Raw genomic sequence first — 17,500 nt, 5'->3', positions numbered from 1 at the left:
GTGTTGGTGGTGGTGGTGGTGGTGGTGGAGGAGGTGGTGGTGGTGGCGGTGGTGAGCCGTGAGCCGCGAGCCACCGCTGGGAACTGTTAAAAAATATGAGACCGGTATTGACTGTGAATCTGTGAGCGCGGAGTGTACCTGCCCTGCATGTGCCGAACGGGGGCTGCTGCACTTTTGCTGCACCCACTGCTAGAGACGCCCGCACGCCCGCGGCACGCACCCCCTCCCCCCCACGGCCTGACTCTCCCGCCCCATGTGATCGCGGCCCGCATGTTGCACAGAGCGGCCCTGACTGACCCCTAGTGAGCAGCGCCTGACGGAGAGGTGAAGGCCAGGTCAGGTCAGGTCAGGTGATGGTGGGGGGCCCTCGCTGACCTCTCCTCACCCCCGCCTCGCCCCCCGCGACCTTATCCAGCGAGGGCACCGCCGCCGTGGCCCTCCTGCCTGCAGCCTGTGTGAGTGTGTGTAGGTGTGTAGGTGTGTGCCCCCCTCCCACTCCCGGGCAGTCTTGAGTTTTTATTGATGTCAGTACTGGTGGGGCGTCCTCCCGGTGCGTGCCTCCCGCCCCTCGCCGGGAGGCTGAGGTGGGTGCCGCGCCCTCGGGGTGGAGACAAGATGCGGTGCGGTGTGTGGAGTGTGGTGTGTGGCGCAAAGCAGCGTGTGGTGTTGGCGTGTGTATCATACAGTGTGTGGCGCTTTGATGTGGCGGCGGTGACGCGGATATGGCAACACTACGGTGGCATCTGTGTGTGTGTGTGTGTGTGTGTGTGTGTGTGTGTGTGTGTGTGTGTGTGTGTGATCAGATACACTGTTAATTACTCCAAGGTGTGTGGACAGATGGCGTGTATTGTATTATTTTTCACTTTTTTTATCCCTCTGCTGTGAACGTGTTGCCTTTGATCTTTCTCTCCCCGTGTGTGTGTGTGTGTGTGTGTGTGTGTGTGTGTGTGTGTGTGTGTGTGTGTGTGTGTGTGTGTTGATTGAGGCGGCAAAACCACTGAGAACAACAAATTAACATCTATGCAGGATGGCTAAGCTTGAAAATTACACGGGAGGAGGAGGAGGAGGAGGAGGAAGAGAGAGGAGGAAGAGGAGGAGGAGTAGGAGAGAGGGAGGCGGGGAAGAGATGACGTCATGAGGTTGAAATAGTGAAGAGAGGAAAGGAATAGATGAGATAACCGTGGAAGAGGAGGAGGCAAAAGGATGAAAGGGAGAGAGAGAGAGAGAGAGAGAGAGAGAGAGAGAGAGAGGGGGGTGGGAGAAAAGAGAAATGCAGAAGAGAGAAAAAAAGGGGTAAGGGAGATAAAGGAGAGGGGATAAATGAGGAGGAAGGAGAGAATGGGAGAGGGGAGGAGAGGGAAGAGAGAGAAATGGGAGAGAGAGAGAGAGAGAGAGAGAGAGAGAGAGAGAGAGAGAGAGAGAGAGAGAGAGAGAGAGAGAGAGAGAGAGAGAGAGAGGAAGGGATACATTAAAGAGAGGAGGGAGTGAGAGAGGGTGAGGTGAGAGAGAGAGAGAGAGAGAGAGAGAGAGAGAGAGAGAGAGAGAGAGAGAGAGAGAGAGAGAGAGAGAGAGAGAGAGAGAGCGGCACCAGTAACATAAACACACACCATCATCATCATCATTATCTCACATCATCACCATCACAACAACAACAACAACAATAACAAGATTAACAGCAAACACAAAATCAAAGAGAGAGAGAGAGAGAGAGAGAGAGAGAGAGAGAGAGAGAGAGAGAGAGAGAGAGAGAGAGAGAGAGAGAGAGACCATTAAAAAAGCAAAATAAGAAATAGTAGTAAAGATGATAGGTAGGTAGGGAGGAAGCAGAGAGAGAGAGAGAGAGAGAGAGAGAGAGAGAGAGAGAGAGAGAGAGAGAGAGAGAGAGAGAGAGAGAGAGAGCACATAACTATTCACCAAACGAAAAGATAGTAATAGTACGTGATAGTTACATTTCCCCTCCTCTTCCTCTTCTCCTCTTCCTCTTCCTCCTCCTCCTCCTCCTCCTGCAGTGCAACTTTATCTGGCTAATGTTACTGCTAGTGTTATCACGAGAGGGACACGGAACCGATTTTGGGTGGTGCTGTCCTAAGGAAGAGAGAGAGAGAGAGAGAGAGAGAGAGAGAGAGAGAGAGAGAGAGAGAGAGAGAGAGAGAGAGAGAGGCGTATGAGACCGGTCACTAACACTTGCTTCTCGTATGAAAATTAATGCAACTCTCTCTCTCTCTCTCTCTCTCTCTCTCTCTCTCTCTCTCTCTCTCTCTCTCTCTCTCTCTCTCTCTCTGTGTGTGTGTGTGTGTGTGTGTGTGTGTGTGTGTGCGTGTGTGTGTGTATAAGTTCACGTCTTACTTTTTTCGAGTGTTTTAAGTGCGTATTGACATGTTAGTATATAAGTAAAAGTTGATTTGGATACTTGGATTACGTGGCGTTCATACAGCTGAGAGAGAGAGAGAGAGAGAGAGAGAGAGAGAGAGAGAGAGAGAGAGAGAGAAGCTTGAGTGACGCTGGGTGGAGTACAGAACGGTCTGGGAAACGTCAACTCCTGAGGGAAACATGGCTACCACAGTTGCCAGATACCACTAGCTTCTCATCCCTCCCTCTCTCTCCTCTCCTCTCCTCTCCCTCTCTCCCTCAGGACTCACACATGCCAGAGCGAAAGTGGTTGTTTTGGAGTTTATCTAATCATGCATAATGGCGAACTTAATGGCCGTACTACGTTGTTACAGAGACAAATGTGGAGAGGATGATAGTCTTCGTAAGGTTGTCATTCTGGGTGTGTTGGGGGCAGGGGGTGGTGCTGGTGGGGATGGGGGATGAAGGTGGGGGGGTGGGAATCAGGGAACATCACTACCACCATGCATTTCATTTGCAGCTCAGCCCAACAACGCCAAAAAACTTTCGTACAAATCGATGGGTTTATTTCATATGAAACGGACACACCCAGTTTTCCCTCTCCTCTCCTCTCTTTTCCCTCCTTTCTCTCCCTCCCTGAACCCCACCTACTTTTTTCCCTCTCTTTTTATTTGTTTAATGTCCGTGTGTGTGTGTGTGTGTGTGTGTGTGTGTGTGTGTGTGTGTGTCCTTGTATGTGCGTGTTGCATGTGTAAGTGCGTGTATGCATGAGGGCGGTGAGGTCATCCCGTGCGTCATGATATGGGCAGGGGTGGTGGTGGGCATGGGTGGGTGGCGGCGGGCAGTGGCGGTGGTGGGCGGGGTGACCATGGCGGTGTATTGAGTGAAATGTCCCCATAGACACGTAGTTTTCATGCCAGGGACACCCACCACCGCCGCCTGCCTGGCTGAGATGTGGCGTCTGGCTACAACTGCCAACGTCACAGAGTTTAGCCGGCGGCCGGAGGATGGGGCAACACTGCTCTCTTTAGTTGCCGGCTACTGCAAAACTTTCAACCAGGCTTCTGATGTCTTTTTCCGGCTGGATTCTGCGTTTTCATTATTGTTTTGGGCGTGTGTTGAGTGGCGGGCGGCGTGCAGGGGCGTGAGTGGCGGGGCATAAGGCAGGGGGCAGGCTGAGGGTAACTCCACGGGGCTCAACACCCAGCTGGAGGGAGCGGCTGCCCGAGTGGACCGGTAATTAGGTTGTGGGCCGAGCCAGAGCGAAAGTGTCGCTCCAGTTTTGTCTTATGGCGTGCGGGAGCCGCCACCACCGCGCCCGGCTGCCTCCACCTCCACCTCCCCTGCACTGCCTCCCTCCTGCAGCAGCCGCCCTCCTCCTCCCGCCCTACGTAAACATTAACCGGCAACCCAGCCTTCTGGATTCTGCAGCAGCACCAGCAACACCTGTCATTCAAGAGGTTTTTATGGAGTGTTTATAAAGTGCCGTGTGCATTACGTGCCCCGCTGGCCCGCCGTGCCCAGCAGCGATGTAGTGCCGCCAGCCTGGCACCGCCTGCACCACAGCAGCCCGCGTCCCTCCCCCACAGTGAGTCGCGGCGAGGTGTAAGTGGCCGCCCTGTGTACATGAATGATAAAATTAGGCAAACTGGTCACTGTGGTAGCGCGCGAGAGAGAGCGAGTGAGAGCGAGAGAGAGCCAGCATGTTTGTCATCCCCGGACCGGTCTGGGGGAAAGACCTCTCCGGGTAGCCGCCGCGGCACTGCCCTCCACGCCCGGTTAGTGTCATCCCGGCGCTGACCTCCGGCACTGTGGCCCCCCGGGACCCTGTGACCGCCCCCACAGGCCTGGCCAGGGGTGGGGTGGCCCGGGGGTGTGAATATCGAGTGTGCAGAGTCTTGGATATTGATTGTGACCCGCTGGGGTTGAGGCAAGCGACCACATCGTCCCCACCATAGTTGCCACACCGGTATTTTTTTCCAAGCATCCGCCAAATCGCTCTTTTTCCCTCCGTGCCCCAAGCCACCACGGGGTTCGTGTGCGTGCTTGAGGCGTGCGTGTGTGGTGTGTGCGTGAGGCCAGTGGCGCGGGAGGGCGTGTGGGTGGCGGCAGGAGGTAATTTAGGATGTGTGAGGTGTTGTGGACACACTCTCACCGCTGTGCTTGATCTGGGGTGCCGCGCCGCCCGCCAGAAACACCCCACCGGGCCGCGCCGCACCTCCGCTTCAAGAGTGCATTACCGAACTTCCTGTCATGAGCGCCTGTCTCGTGGTGTGAGGAGCCTGAATGTGTGTGTGTGTGTGTGTGTGTGTGTGTGTGTGTGTGTGTGCCCATGTGCGTGTGACATTTGGGGTTTGAAAGTTTATGCTACGTACTTGTCATGTATTATCTTCATTCGTGCAGGAGAAAGTTGTGTTATTAGTGGTGGAAAGTTTTCTGAAAGGTTATTCGCGCATGACATTTCGGTGTGATTGTGTCATCATTATAACAAGTGCTTGAAGGAAACGTGATGGTGAAACGAGAACAAAAACAGTATTTGGTGCCACAGTGAAAAAGTGAAGGAAATTTTGTTTGAAATTACAAATGTGTCTTTTTATAAGTTCAATATTTTCTTCAGTCTTCATATTTCTTTATCATTGTTTTTTTTCCATCATCATCATCATCATCATCTTATTTCCAAAGTTCTTATTATATGCATGCTTCTTATATTTCTGTAAAGTTTTCATAATTTGCCTATTCGATATTTACTTTTCTTCCTTCATTATTATTATTTTCCCTTTCCCCTCTCATCTTCGTTTTCGTAATTTCCTTGTTCGGTGTTTACTTTTCCGTTCTTCTTTCCTCTCCTTTCTTTTCTTCTTTATTATTTTCCCTTTTCCCCTCTCATCTTTAAAGGTTTTTAATTTTCACATATTTTCTTCTTCCTTCCTCTTGTTATCTACTTTTTTTTCCTTAAAATTTATCACCTTACTCTTCCCATCCTATTAATTTGCTCTTTTGCCCTACTTTTCATTTTTTTTTTCTGTATACTTTCCTTACTCTCTACTTTTCGTTCTTTTTATTTCTTTTTTTTTTATTTTACGTTTTTTTTCACTTTATCATTTCATTTATTCATAATTTTCTCCCACCTATTTCGTCCATTCTTCTTTTATCCTATCTTTTAACTTACTTTTCTCAGTTTTTGTTTCGTCTTCTTCCCCCATCACCATCCATCCACACTTACTTGTTCTCTTTACTTTTCTCTTTTTTTTTCCTTCCCTACATCACTTTCGTCAAATATTTTCTGCTTTTTCTTAGTTTTTCTCATAACTTTTCTTCAATCTTCCTTTTCTTGCATTTACTCTATTATCTTAAGGTTTCCCTTGTTATCTAATATTTTCTTCGTCTTTCTTTCCTTCCTTCTTCTTTAACCTTACTTTTCATCTGTGTTTTCTCCTTTTCCTCATCACTAAAGGTTTCATTCTCCCTATCTCCTCTTTATCACATTATTCAACCAGTTTCCCCTTCGTTATCTAATATTTCCTCCCTCTGAAGTCTCTCTCTCTCTCTCTCTCTCTCTCTCTCTCTCTCTCTCTCTCTCTCTCTCTCTCTCTCTCTCCTCTCTCTCTCTCTCTCTCTCCTCTCCTCTCTCTCTCTTTAACATCATTTTTTTTCTTTTCTATTTCCTTTCTTAACTTTATATTCGCATATATTTACCCAGTTTTTTCCTTGTTATATTTTCTTTCCTCCCCCCCATCAGAATTTTTATCTCCCCCTCTCTCTTTTCCTTGCTTTTACTTTCCTATCTTTATTTATTCTCTTTACCTTCTTTTTTTTCCTTCTACCCCCTCTTTATCACATCGTATGCTACTTTTCTAATTATCGTACTTTCATGAATCCTCCTTCTTCCTCTTCCTCTTCCTCTCCCTCTCCCTCTCCCTCTCCCTCTCTCTTACTCTCCTTTCTTACAACCAGCTACTTTTTCAAATTACCTTACTTTCCTTCATAAATGCCTCTCTCTCTCTCTCTCTCTCTCTCTCTCTCTCTCTCTCTCTCTCTCTCTCTCTCTCTCTCTCTCTCTCTCTCTCTCTCTCTCTCTCTCATTTTTAGCTACTTTCCCTCATTATCAATTATTTCCTCCCATCTTCACCCCATCCATCCCTCTCACTATCTTTTCCCTCCCCGACCTCCCTTCTTTATAACATATTTAGCTACTCCCCTCATTATCTACTATTTAATCTTTTCTTTTATCACATCTACTTTCCTACATAAATCTTCCTCTCCCTCTCCCTCACCCTCTCCTCCCTCTCTCCTCGAGGTGCGCAAGGCGAGGCTCACTTGTCTCAGTCTTTGTGACGATAACAACCGGCGAGGTAAACAAACCTTATTTTTCCTCATTTTCCCCGCAAAAGAACGTGGTTTCTCCCCAATTCTGATTCTGCAGATGGAAAGGGCGGGCTAAATTACGCAGTGAGAGCAGGGGGGAGAGAGGAAAAAAACCCGGGGGAAAACAGGAAAATAAGGGGAAAATAGTGGAGTGTGTCAGGGTGGTGGTGGCTCACGGGAGTATTTTGGGATGGAGGTGTTTATTTTTTTGCGTTTTGTGGTGTAGTTATGGCGGATTTTGGGGTGAAATTGATCCTGAGGGATGATGAATAGTTATTTTTTGCGCCGTGATCTGTTTGCGGTGGTAATGACGTGAGAAACTGGAAAATAGTGGTTAAATATATGGTGTTATGATTTTTTGGCGGGTGAAAGTTTGCGTTTGTTTTGCTTTGTGGCGGAGTAATGGCGAATTTTTGTGTGAAATTGATAGTCAGAGGTGAATAAGTGTTATGTTTCTCGGTTGTGATCTATTTTAGCTTATAATTACATGAATAAAAGGAAAAATGGGAGGTAAATATAGTGTTCTGATTATTTGGGGCTGAAAGTTAATTTTTGTGGCGTAGTTATGGGAATACTTGGGTAAACTTTACAGTGACAGATTGTGAAGTGTTATTTTTCCCTTTATGATGTATTCAAAACTATAATGACGTGAATAACTGAAAAACGACAAGAAAATGTGTTGTGATTTTTTTTTTTTTTTTGTGAAAGTTCTGTATTTATTTCGTTTTGTTTTGTAGTTCTTGAGGATTTTTGGATGAAGTTTACATAGAGGAGTGGTGGAGGAATATCTTGTCTTTGTAGTGCATTTGTGGACGAAAGTTGTTTTGGAAAGCAGGGAAAAAGGGGGTCAAATGCACGATGTTATTTTATTGGGGTGAAAGTTTGAGTTTATTCAGTTTTTTTATGAAGTTATGGTGTATTTTTGGGTGACGTTGATTGTGAGGGATGGTGAAGTGTTATTTTGTCCTGATGAGGTATTGGTGGGTATTTTGAGGAATTTATGGTAAAAGTTGATAGGGGTAGTGAAGTTATTGTATCCTTGTAAAGTACGCAGAGGTTGTAATGACGTGAATAACATTAAAGATAACTAAAGTACATGTTATGAAATCCCATTCCTCCCTGCTTTTGGTAATGACCAGGAGAGGGAGTGACCTAGACCATCCTAACTGGGAAAGGAACACTTGGGAAGCTTATTTGCTCTCTTGGTGGGACACGGATGGTGGTGGATAGCGAGGGAGATGGCAGGTGGCACCACTGTGTAGTTCCCCAGTGAGGGAGATGGCAGGTGGCACCACTGTGTAGTTCCCCAGTGAGGGAGATGGCAGATGGCACCACAGCAAGAAGGCATTGAAACGGCTGGCCATTTCGGTGGCTACTGCTGCCGGCCACTACTCAGTTCACTTCCACTGGCCACTTCTGTTGCTGCTGTCACTGGCCGCCACAGTTTATTTTTGCTGGCCATTTCTGCTGCTAGTGTTTCTGGACGCTTGACTTTCCCGTGGTGAGATAAGGCTCGTCACGCCAAGACTAGTAACTTGTCCTCAGGGGATTTGTGTGTCATGGCATGGACGACCATCGCCCTGCTTCCTCCCTGCCATTCACCATGTCTTGCAGGGGTTGCCAGATGACAGTCGAATAAAAGAACACCCAAAATGAAGGTGAAGGAACAGTGAAGGTCAACAAGTTTGCTCACACTACAGAGGCGTAATTGCGTGTGGCATTCAGTCCGTCGCTGTCCTGTGGTTTGAACCTTTAGATCAATTCCCCTGCACTTCAGAACTCCATGCATTAGTGGCGAAAAGGTGCAGACTGGCAAAACTCCGGCCGTAGTGACTGATGGGCTCCTTAACTGTGCCTTGTGCGGGATTCAATCTGCCGCTATTCTCCTTATAAGCATTTAGATCGATCTTGTCATCATCATTTAGTTTATTATCCTTATTTTCCCTTGTGTGATTGGAGACATTGGGAGTTTGTGTCCCTTTTTGTGGTCATAGATCCTGTCCTTGGTGCACATTCCTCTTGTGGTCTCCTTCAGTGTCTGGTCTTATTTAGCCTTGAGTCTTTTGCAGTATCTCATCACCTTCACACTGTCCCCAGGTCTTTTCTGTGGTCACGTTCATATACCTCATGTCTTTTTGCTGTCACTGGGTTCTTTCTGGTCTTCCCGCTGGTCTCCACCTCACTTACATCCTCCTCACTGTCTCCAGGTCCTGTTTGGTCTTGTCTTAGGTTCTTTTACAGTATCTTATGATCTCTACACTGTATCCAGGTCTTTTCTGTGGTCACTTTCAAATACCTCATGTCTTTTTGCTGTCACCAGGTTCCTTTTTGGTCTTCCCGCTGGTCTCCATCTCACCTACATTCTCCACACTGTCTCCAGATCATATTTGACTAACCCACTAACCTGTTTTGCTCACCTGGTTACATGAATTTTGATTATACTTGTTATGAATAAGTTCAATTAGCACTCATACCTGTTCTACTCATCTTTGGCTTGTTGATGTTATGCTTTCACTGCTGTCTGACATCTTTACTTAATTATTAACCACTCTGAGACATCTTTCCTTGTTCCACAGCCAACTTTAAACAATGTACGAGCTATAAATTGCAAAATCTGCCCTTTTTTATCCCATTCTGTCTTGTAGATGCTGATAAAGATTCCATGCATTACTTTTAGTGTTGTGAATTATTGCATGCCACCGTGAAAAGACTAATTAGCACACCTACCTGTCTGCCTCACCTGGTTGTATGTATGTTGATTTTACCTGGTATAAATAATTGATTCTCTCACCTGTCCTCCTCTCTTGGCTCCTTAGCATTACCTGGAATAGATAAGTCTAATTAGCACACTTACCTGTCTTCCTCACCTTTGGCATGTTGATGGATGTCACCTGGATGGAAATGACTGACTGGCACATCTGTTTTGTTACCAAGTATGCATCCTGATCTTACCTGGCATGGATGACAGTTTAATTAGCACACCTGTCTTCCTTATTTGGTCTGAGGCTTGTTGATGTCACTTGGATGTAAATAATTAACTACTCCACCTGTCCTTACCTGGGCCCTTCATGGTACCTGGTATGAATAATTACCGTTTGTTCATCTCTTACCTGTCTTCCTTGCTTGGTCTTGGGCATGTCAACCTTTGCTTTCTCTCTCTCTCTCTCTCTCTCTCTCTCTCTCTCTCTCTCTCTCTCTCTCTCTCTCTCTCTCTCTCTCTCTCTCTCTCTCTCTCTCTCTCTCTCTCTCTCTCTCTCTCTCTCTCTCTCTCTCTCTCTCTCTCGTGTGGGTCTAAAATTTATCGTGTGTGTGTGTGTGTGTGTGTGTGATTTGTTTGTTTGTGCGTGTGACGTTTATCCTCCTTTGTGTGTAAAGTTTGTTATGTAAGCATGGCTCTTGTCTACCCTGTACATTTGAGGTTTGCTGTGCACGTTTCTTTGTTTTGTATGTGTGACATTCTTTTATGTACGCATTATTCATCATGTGTGTTTGGTGTTCATCATGCACACATCACTACTCTCTCTTCTCTACACCCAAGAGTTCGTCATGCGCACTTCATGTTTATTCTCTGCACATCTGTCACTCGTGTGCGTGTAAAGCTTATCAGAGTTTATCACGTACACACCGGCTGTTTGTCATGTGCGCCTGGTGTCGGCCGTGTACGTATAACGCTCATTCTACCCATGTTGCCCGCACCACCTTGGGTTTCTTTTCTTCCTCATCTTAAAAGTTGTCAGCTTGATGGCACGCAAACAAATATTCTCCATCCGTCTCGGTCTTCATTCTCTCTTTTCCATTAACTCTGCTATTTAAATTCCTGGGAGTGGCGTAAATCACAAGTAAATCTGATTGAGGTCTTTAAGTGGTGTAGCGATGTTTTGGTGCCCTTGACCTGAGCCACTCTTAGATAAAAGAAAAAAAAAAAGAGGCTAGTTTTATAAAGAGGAAATTGTGTGGTGTTGTAAGGGAGTTTTGTGTTACAGTGGAACCTCAGTTTTCAAACTTAATTAGTTCCCGAATGCCGTTCAGAATCTGAAATGTTTGAAAACAAACTATTTTCTCCATAGGAATCAATGTAAATCAGATTAATCCGTTCTAAGACACCCGTCCACCACGTCTTAGCAGGTGATGACCAACGCTCCCACTGCTAAGATGGGAGAATGTTTTTATCCAGAAAGGATGTATTGAATGAACTTAGTGACACAGAACTCATCAGAAAAGATACTGTTTAGGCCATGCAGGCATTCTCTGTATCACCAATCTAGAGAGGGAAGCCTTACAGAGGGACACAGAGAAGAGCAACCCACACACTGCCAAAATAAAGGTGATCATAACACTTAGACATCTTGCTGCTGGGAAAAGCTACTGGGAAATGCAGTTGTGCAGCAGTGATGGCATTGTGGGTCACAGAGAGAGCCACAGGAGGCTCGGCATTACTCATGAGCTCTGAACCTTGTTTGTTTACATTGAGGTTCTTCAACAGAATCACATTTAACTTATTTCAAAGATTGAATTACTGTCTTACCCTCTTTGTCTTGTGCAAATACGTAAAACAAAGGAAATATTAATAGAAACAATAAATTAGTAATAAATGGCAGCTTTTGCTACTTCTTGAAATCAAGTAACTTTGTACGAAAACCGAATTATGTTACAGCAAGTGAGGCTATTACAAATAAAAAAAATTTCTTGGAAAACGGAGTTGTTCGGAAAAGGAGACGCTTGGTAACCGAGGTTCTACTGTATTATAAAAATTATGTGTTCATTTATGCTTGCTTTGGTTGTCCAGAGCCTCTTACATGAAAAGAAAGACAATACTAGCATTATGAAGCAAATTTTGTGTGTTATTATAAAGTACATTTTGTGTGTTCATTTATACTTGACTTGGGTGTGAGTGTGAGTCAGTGTATGGAGTGTGAGTGGTGAGTGTTGTGTGGGTGGTGTGTGGTGTGCAGGGAAGAGTAAGATCAGCTCATGTCATGTGTCCCTTTATCAAGTGTGACTCTGAGTTCATGAGTATCTGTGGCAGGGATGGTGTGCAGCCTGAAGGTGTTGCCATTGCCAGTGTTGTGTGTCAGAGTGTGCAGGGAGGGTTCATGTCTGGGTGTCTCTCGTGTGTTTGATCTTAATTTATTTCTGTGTGTCATGCCTTGTTTGTCCTGTGTCTAGTGGAAAACAGATTAGCTTTATCAGATGCTTCCGTTTTCTTCTTCACTGTGTGTGTGTGTGTGTGTGTGTGTGTGTGTGTGTGTGTGTGTGTGTGTGTGTGTGTGTGTGTGTGTGTGTGTGTGCATGTCAGGAAGTGATTAGTATGCAGTGTGGCAGTAGTGGTGTTGTGGTGCATGCAGGTTGTGTTGATGCATAGATGTGGTGGTGCATTGACTGATGGTGTCTCCCCCGCAGGCTGCCGAGTGTGTGGTGCCAGTGTGTGAGGCGTCGCCACCCTGGAGGCTGAGCCAGCAAGTCTCGGCTGGAAGGGCCCCCCAGGACCCCCCTCCTCAGAGCCCCACGGGCCCCCCTCCATTGGTCCCTCGGGGTTCCCCAACCCTCCCACCCCAAACACCTTCTCAGGGCCGTCCACCCCCACCTTCAACCCCCCGGGCCCCACGCTGAACCGGCCCTCCCCTGGCCCCCCATCCACTAACCCCACCCCCTTCCCCCAGGGCCCTGGTGGCCCCCAACCCTTCAACACGCCTCCCAACAGCTTCTCGGGGCCTCCCACCTCCGGCCCCCCCTCTGTCCCCTTCCCTGGCTCCCCCGCCCCATCCAATGCCTCCACTCCAGGCCCCGGGGGTCCCTCCCCCTTCCCTGGGGCACCCGGCGGGGGTCCCCCCACCAGCATGGCCCCCACCAGCCTGGGGGGGCCAGTGCCCTCTGCTGTGCCCTTCCCCTGCTCCTCCAACTACAGCAGTCCCACCCCCACCGGCCCCCCACATGAATGGCCCCAACAGCACCATGGCCATGCTGGGGCCGCAGCAGCACGCACAGATGATCAACGGCCCCCCAGGCCACCCGGGGCCCTTCCCGGGGCCTGGGGGGCCGGGCTTCACCGGGCCGGGGGGACCCTTTGGACCGGGGGGACCACCGTTTGGGCCGGGAGGACCACCTGGGGGCCCTCCCATGCACGGACCCATGCATGGCCCCATGCATGGACCAGGACCCCACCCCATGATGGGCCAGCTGGGACCCATGGACCGCATTGACCAGGGGTAAGTGTCCTGCTGCTGTGTGGCCCTCCACGCTGCTGCCTGCTGGGAGGCGGCACACACACACACACACACACACACACACACACACACACACACACACACACACACACACACACACACACACAGAATAGTTAGGCACATAAATAGTCCATGTTAAGACTGAATAGGTAAGTGAGTAGTAGACTCACTGTTTGACCATGGTGGTGGTGGTGGTGGCGGTGGCAGTGGTGGTGGTGTGTTGCTGTGCACACGTTAATACAAAGCAGTCAGTCTTGCCAACAGTGTATTGCGTTTGGATTTGGATAGCAGTTTGAGTGGCCTGTTGTTATTATCATCATTAGGACAGGAAGAGTGAAGAATGCCACAGATCTCAAGTCCCTGCAGCAGCACCTGTAGCGTGAAGCAAGTGATGAGAAGGGAAAAGTATTAATGCTGTCACGTGCACACTGTCATCGTCGTTACGTGCGAACAAGACGTGAAAGAATGAAGGCTGAGCATTGTGGTGTGGTGTGAGGCAGAGTGATATGTGGCCTGGATACCCCTTTCATCCTTCCATCCTTCCATCCTAACTCTCCCTCATTTCCACACATCCTCATATCCACACACACCTGCCAGCTGGCCTGTGTACACCTCCCATGTGGCAGGTGGAAGTAACAATGATGTGGGAATGTGGAGTCATGGAAGTGGAATTAATAATGTTTTCTCCACCTTATCAGCATTGAAGGAGTGTATTGTAATGGGCCAGACAGGTGATGTCTTACAGTGAGTGGCTTCCTCCTCAAAGATCCCTCAGTAATTCATTCAACTATCACAATAAGTTGGTTCAGTAGAGGTACTGAGTATCTTGCTGCAGTTTGTTGAAAGAAATATTCTCAGGAAAAAGTAAACTATGATATTGGCATGGGGTAGGCAGTCACCCGCCCTGGGCCTCAGCATGGGGAGCAGTATGGCTGGTTCCCTTCTCTGCTGCTTTTATAATCCTCCTCTGCTGCCCTCACTGCACTTGATTTTATACTGTAGCCTTCCCTCACCTGTCCTCCCTCTCACATGCTTCTGTCTCTCTGATGTCCTCACATAATACCTGTTTCTCCCTATCAACTCAGTGCTTTCTCTATCCTGCACCAATACTCTTCACCTGATATAAAGTATAACTACAGTCTCAGTACACTGTATTCCAAATGTAGGGTCATGTGGCCTCCGTAGCTGGGCACATCCCTCTTTCTCAGTATTACAATTACAGTTACATTCCCAATTGTAGCTGACCAGTACTAATTTTCAAGGCTGGGTGAACATGGGAGCAGGCAGTTGTCCCTGAAAAATCCCAGCCATGACCAGGATACAAATGCAGGTCTTCTTGCATTGTAGTCTGAGATGCTACTGCCTTCCTGAGAGCCAGAGTCTTCCTTTACTCCTTACACTGCTGAAGCTTGATGTGAGAACAAACCCCATAACTCAGGCACCCAGGCTTTCAGTGGCCAGTCTTCCTCTCTTCTTCATTAGGGTGCTTTAAAAGAAGACTAGAGGCCAGTGTCTCACCTTCAGACCATTCCTCAGTGTTCCTGAGTCCCTGTTTTGCTGGTAAGGGGCACAACACATCTTGGCTCTCGTGGCTGTGGCCTCCCCTGGAGCGCCTCATCTTTATCAACTTTGTGGGGGCGGTCATCTTGAGGAGTCCTTTTCTTCTTACAACGTTGCCCCTTATGGCTGCTTTTTTTAGGTAGCAGGGCATGTCATTAGGAGTCTTTTTTCCCTCTTGAAACTGTTAATTTTAAGGGGCTTTCATGGAGAGTCTTTTCTTCTCTTTTTCTTTTCTGCCCGAGCACAGTCTGGCTAAGTTGGACAATGCTGCCACTCTGTTCCCAAAATGTTCATGGAAAGCAAGGAATGGTTTGTTTATGATGATGATAGTTCAACTTTCGTTGACATGCCAATAATTCATAAAAAAAAAAAAACAAGTTAAAATTTTGACCACATGAGAAAGAAAAGATATTGAAAACATTAGATTTTTTGGTGCCAGACATTCATAGAAGGAAAGAAAATTGCTTGTTTAATTTGATGTTAGTTTAACATCCTTGGCCACTTAAGGAAGAAAAAAGTTATTAAAAGATTAGATTTTACAGCACCCTGTCAAGATTTTAATCAGAATGAGTGTCCCAGAATGCATTGTGTTTAAGCAGAGATGAATTAAACAGCAATGAAAGAATTATCTGATTTGTACCACCACCACCACCACCATCACTACTAGTACTCAAGAAACAATAGGTAACATTACCCAAACAATTTTTAGCTAGCCAGGTATTCTAGATATTATAGAACTTTAAACATATATCACTACATTGGAGCCTACCTTTAGTTTATATCACGAGAACTTCACAAACTTAGACGATGGTTCTTTTGTCATAGTCATTGATTTTGTGTGTGTGTGTGTGTGTGTGTGTGTTTGTGGTTAGATTACATTAGGTTTCTGTACACCCAGCTGCTCCTCCCATAGCCACATGTCCAAGCTGTATATAATGTGTCACTATGTTTTGTATATTGTGTTCTCTTCTGTATGAGTGTATTTGTGGTATTTTTTGCGTGCATTATGTACGTGTGTCGTTCTCGTCTGTGTCCTGACCTTGTGTTCTCTGTGTGACTTTTCCAGGAGGTGAGTGTGTGAACTTGTCAAGCCTTTCTTCTTGTCCGTTGTGGGTATGTATGTCTGTGGTGGTGGTAATACTGCTACTACAATTACTGCTACAATTACTCTGTCTTCTGTTACTTATTCCCCTTGGCATCTCCTATTAGGGATTGCCACAGTGGGTCAATTTTCTCTAATGTGCTTCGTCTTGTGGGTCTTCCTGAGTCACACCCATTACAACCTGTCTTCTTTCACAGCATCCATAAATATCTCAGGTCTTTTTCTTCTTCCAGTACACTCCACACACTCCTTGTCTTTCTTAACACACTCACACCACCTCAGTCACATTACAAACTTGTCTTCTTTCTTTGTATCTCTAAACCTTCTCTCAGGTCTTCTCTTTCCTCACCTCTTTTAACACTCCCAGACAACATCAGTCACACCCATTATAAGCATCTCTTCCTCCCTAAACCTTCTCTCTGGTCTTCCTTTCTCTCTTTCCCACACACTCTTTGCCTTTCTCAACACACCCACAGCTTGTATATTACTACTACTACTTCTACTACTACTACTACTACTACTTTTATAGGTGTCACTAGTATATTGTTCCATGTTTGTATTTGTATGTGTGTACACTTATGCAAACTTGTCATCGTTCTTCAGCAAACTGTACCTAAGCATTAGGAAAAAAAAAAAAGGTGAGTGAATTAGTTTTAACCACACACCATTAGCCCTGTGCATTTAAATTGAATTCTCTAGGGGATAACTAAAATAATGTTACTTTATTATTATTATTATTATTTATTTATTGCGGGAGTGTTTGAGTTCTTCTGGAGTTTGGAAGTAAAGGATGATAACTAAGATCGGCAAGTGAGTTGGATAATTCACTGGAAAAGTAAGAATTTGCCCCGTACTCTAAAAAATAGTCAGATTAAATATAATTGCCTCCCCCCTGTGTATTAAGATCGCTTTCTCTGCATCCAAGGAGTTTTGTTGAAATCTGGAAGTAAATGGCAGTGATTAACACGGATAAATAAGTTAAAGTATTGCCTGGAAGATTTATAGTTTGCCCTGTGCTCTCAAACAAATAAAATTGGGTTGGATATAGATGTCCCCCCATGTGCTGAGATCGTTTTCTCTGAACTCGAGGCATCGTTTTCTATGTGGGACGACTGTGGAAGTAGGGAGGATTCTCCACAGGGTCCTACCCGTTTTCTGTCGTGCTGCGGAGAAATACACGAGTCCGCCTTTCAGAGATACGTTTTCTCTCATGCTCGTCAAAATACACGTGTCTACCCTACTAAGTTCCATTTTCTTTCACTTCGGGGAAATACGCATGTTTACCTTCGAATCATCCGTTTTCTCTCACACGCGTGGCGGTTCCGTTCTCGTGTTTTGGCGGGAACTATTGAGATTTTGTAGAGGGCTGTAGAGGGGAGGGGTGAGCATAGGACTGGTTAACTTTATTGTCACTTGGTACATGATATGAAATGAAATGTATTCTGGCATGGAGCTGAAAATATGTAATAGCCACTCGTGTATGTAAGGGATTTGAAGCTGTTTGAAGAAGAACACCAGCAGTAATGTAAATCTAAATCTGATGGGGAGAGAGATCGGAGAAGGAAATTTTCATCTATACAAGGGATCAGAAAATTAAGCATAATGTATGTGAATCTCTATCAATGAAAGAAATTTCAGGTTCTGCTAAAGCAGAATCAAGCATGATGGAGAAGAATTCCCATCTGTATGAAGGATATAAGATTGTTCAAAAGAGATCAGACAGGAATTTTCTTTGATGTAAGGGATGTGAAGCTTTCAAAACAGGATCAAGCATAATATAAGAATATCAACTAACGAAGAAATTTGAGACTACGAGAGAGATAAGATACTCGAATTTTCGTCTGTATAAGGAATTTGAATCAGTTTAAGCGGTATTTCAAGATATCAAAGCAGGATCAAC

At 46.2% G+C, this 17,500-nt stretch overlaps 1 protein-coding gene across 12 annotated transcripts in view; it reads left to right on the top strand.

The window, feature by feature from the left end:
• Positions 1-17,500, top strand: part of LOC135094464 (LIM domain-binding protein 2-like) — a 115,152-nt gene that overhangs the window by 6,420 nt on the left and 91,232 nt on the right. For 2 of the 12 annotated variants that reach the window (XM_063994570.1, XM_063994568.1), the window contains exons 1-2: positions 3,469-3,937; positions 12,115-12,921. In XM_063994570.1, coding sequence (XP_063850640.1) covers positions 12,481-12,921 — 441 coding nt within the window. In that variant the 5' untranslated portion in view covers positions 3,469-3,937; positions 12,115-12,480. Of the gene's footprint in view, positions 456-3,457; positions 3,955-4,011; positions 4,128-4,172; positions 4,319-6,633; positions 6,702-12,114; positions 12,922-17,500 lie in introns of those variants that run through there. The other 10 variants (XM_063994561.1, XM_063994576.1, XM_063994575.1 and 7 more) reach the window with 10 other exon arrangements.

The sequence above is a fragment of the Scylla paramamosain genome, chromosome 45, assembly GCF_035594125.1.
Source record: "Scylla paramamosain isolate STU-SP2022 chromosome 45, ASM3559412v1, whole genome shotgun sequence".
In the NCBI taxonomy this organism is placed as follows: domain Eukaryota; kingdom Metazoa; phylum Arthropoda; class Malacostraca; order Decapoda; family Portunidae; genus Scylla; species Scylla paramamosain.
This window is presented reverse-complemented; position numbering and strand designations above follow the sequence as displayed.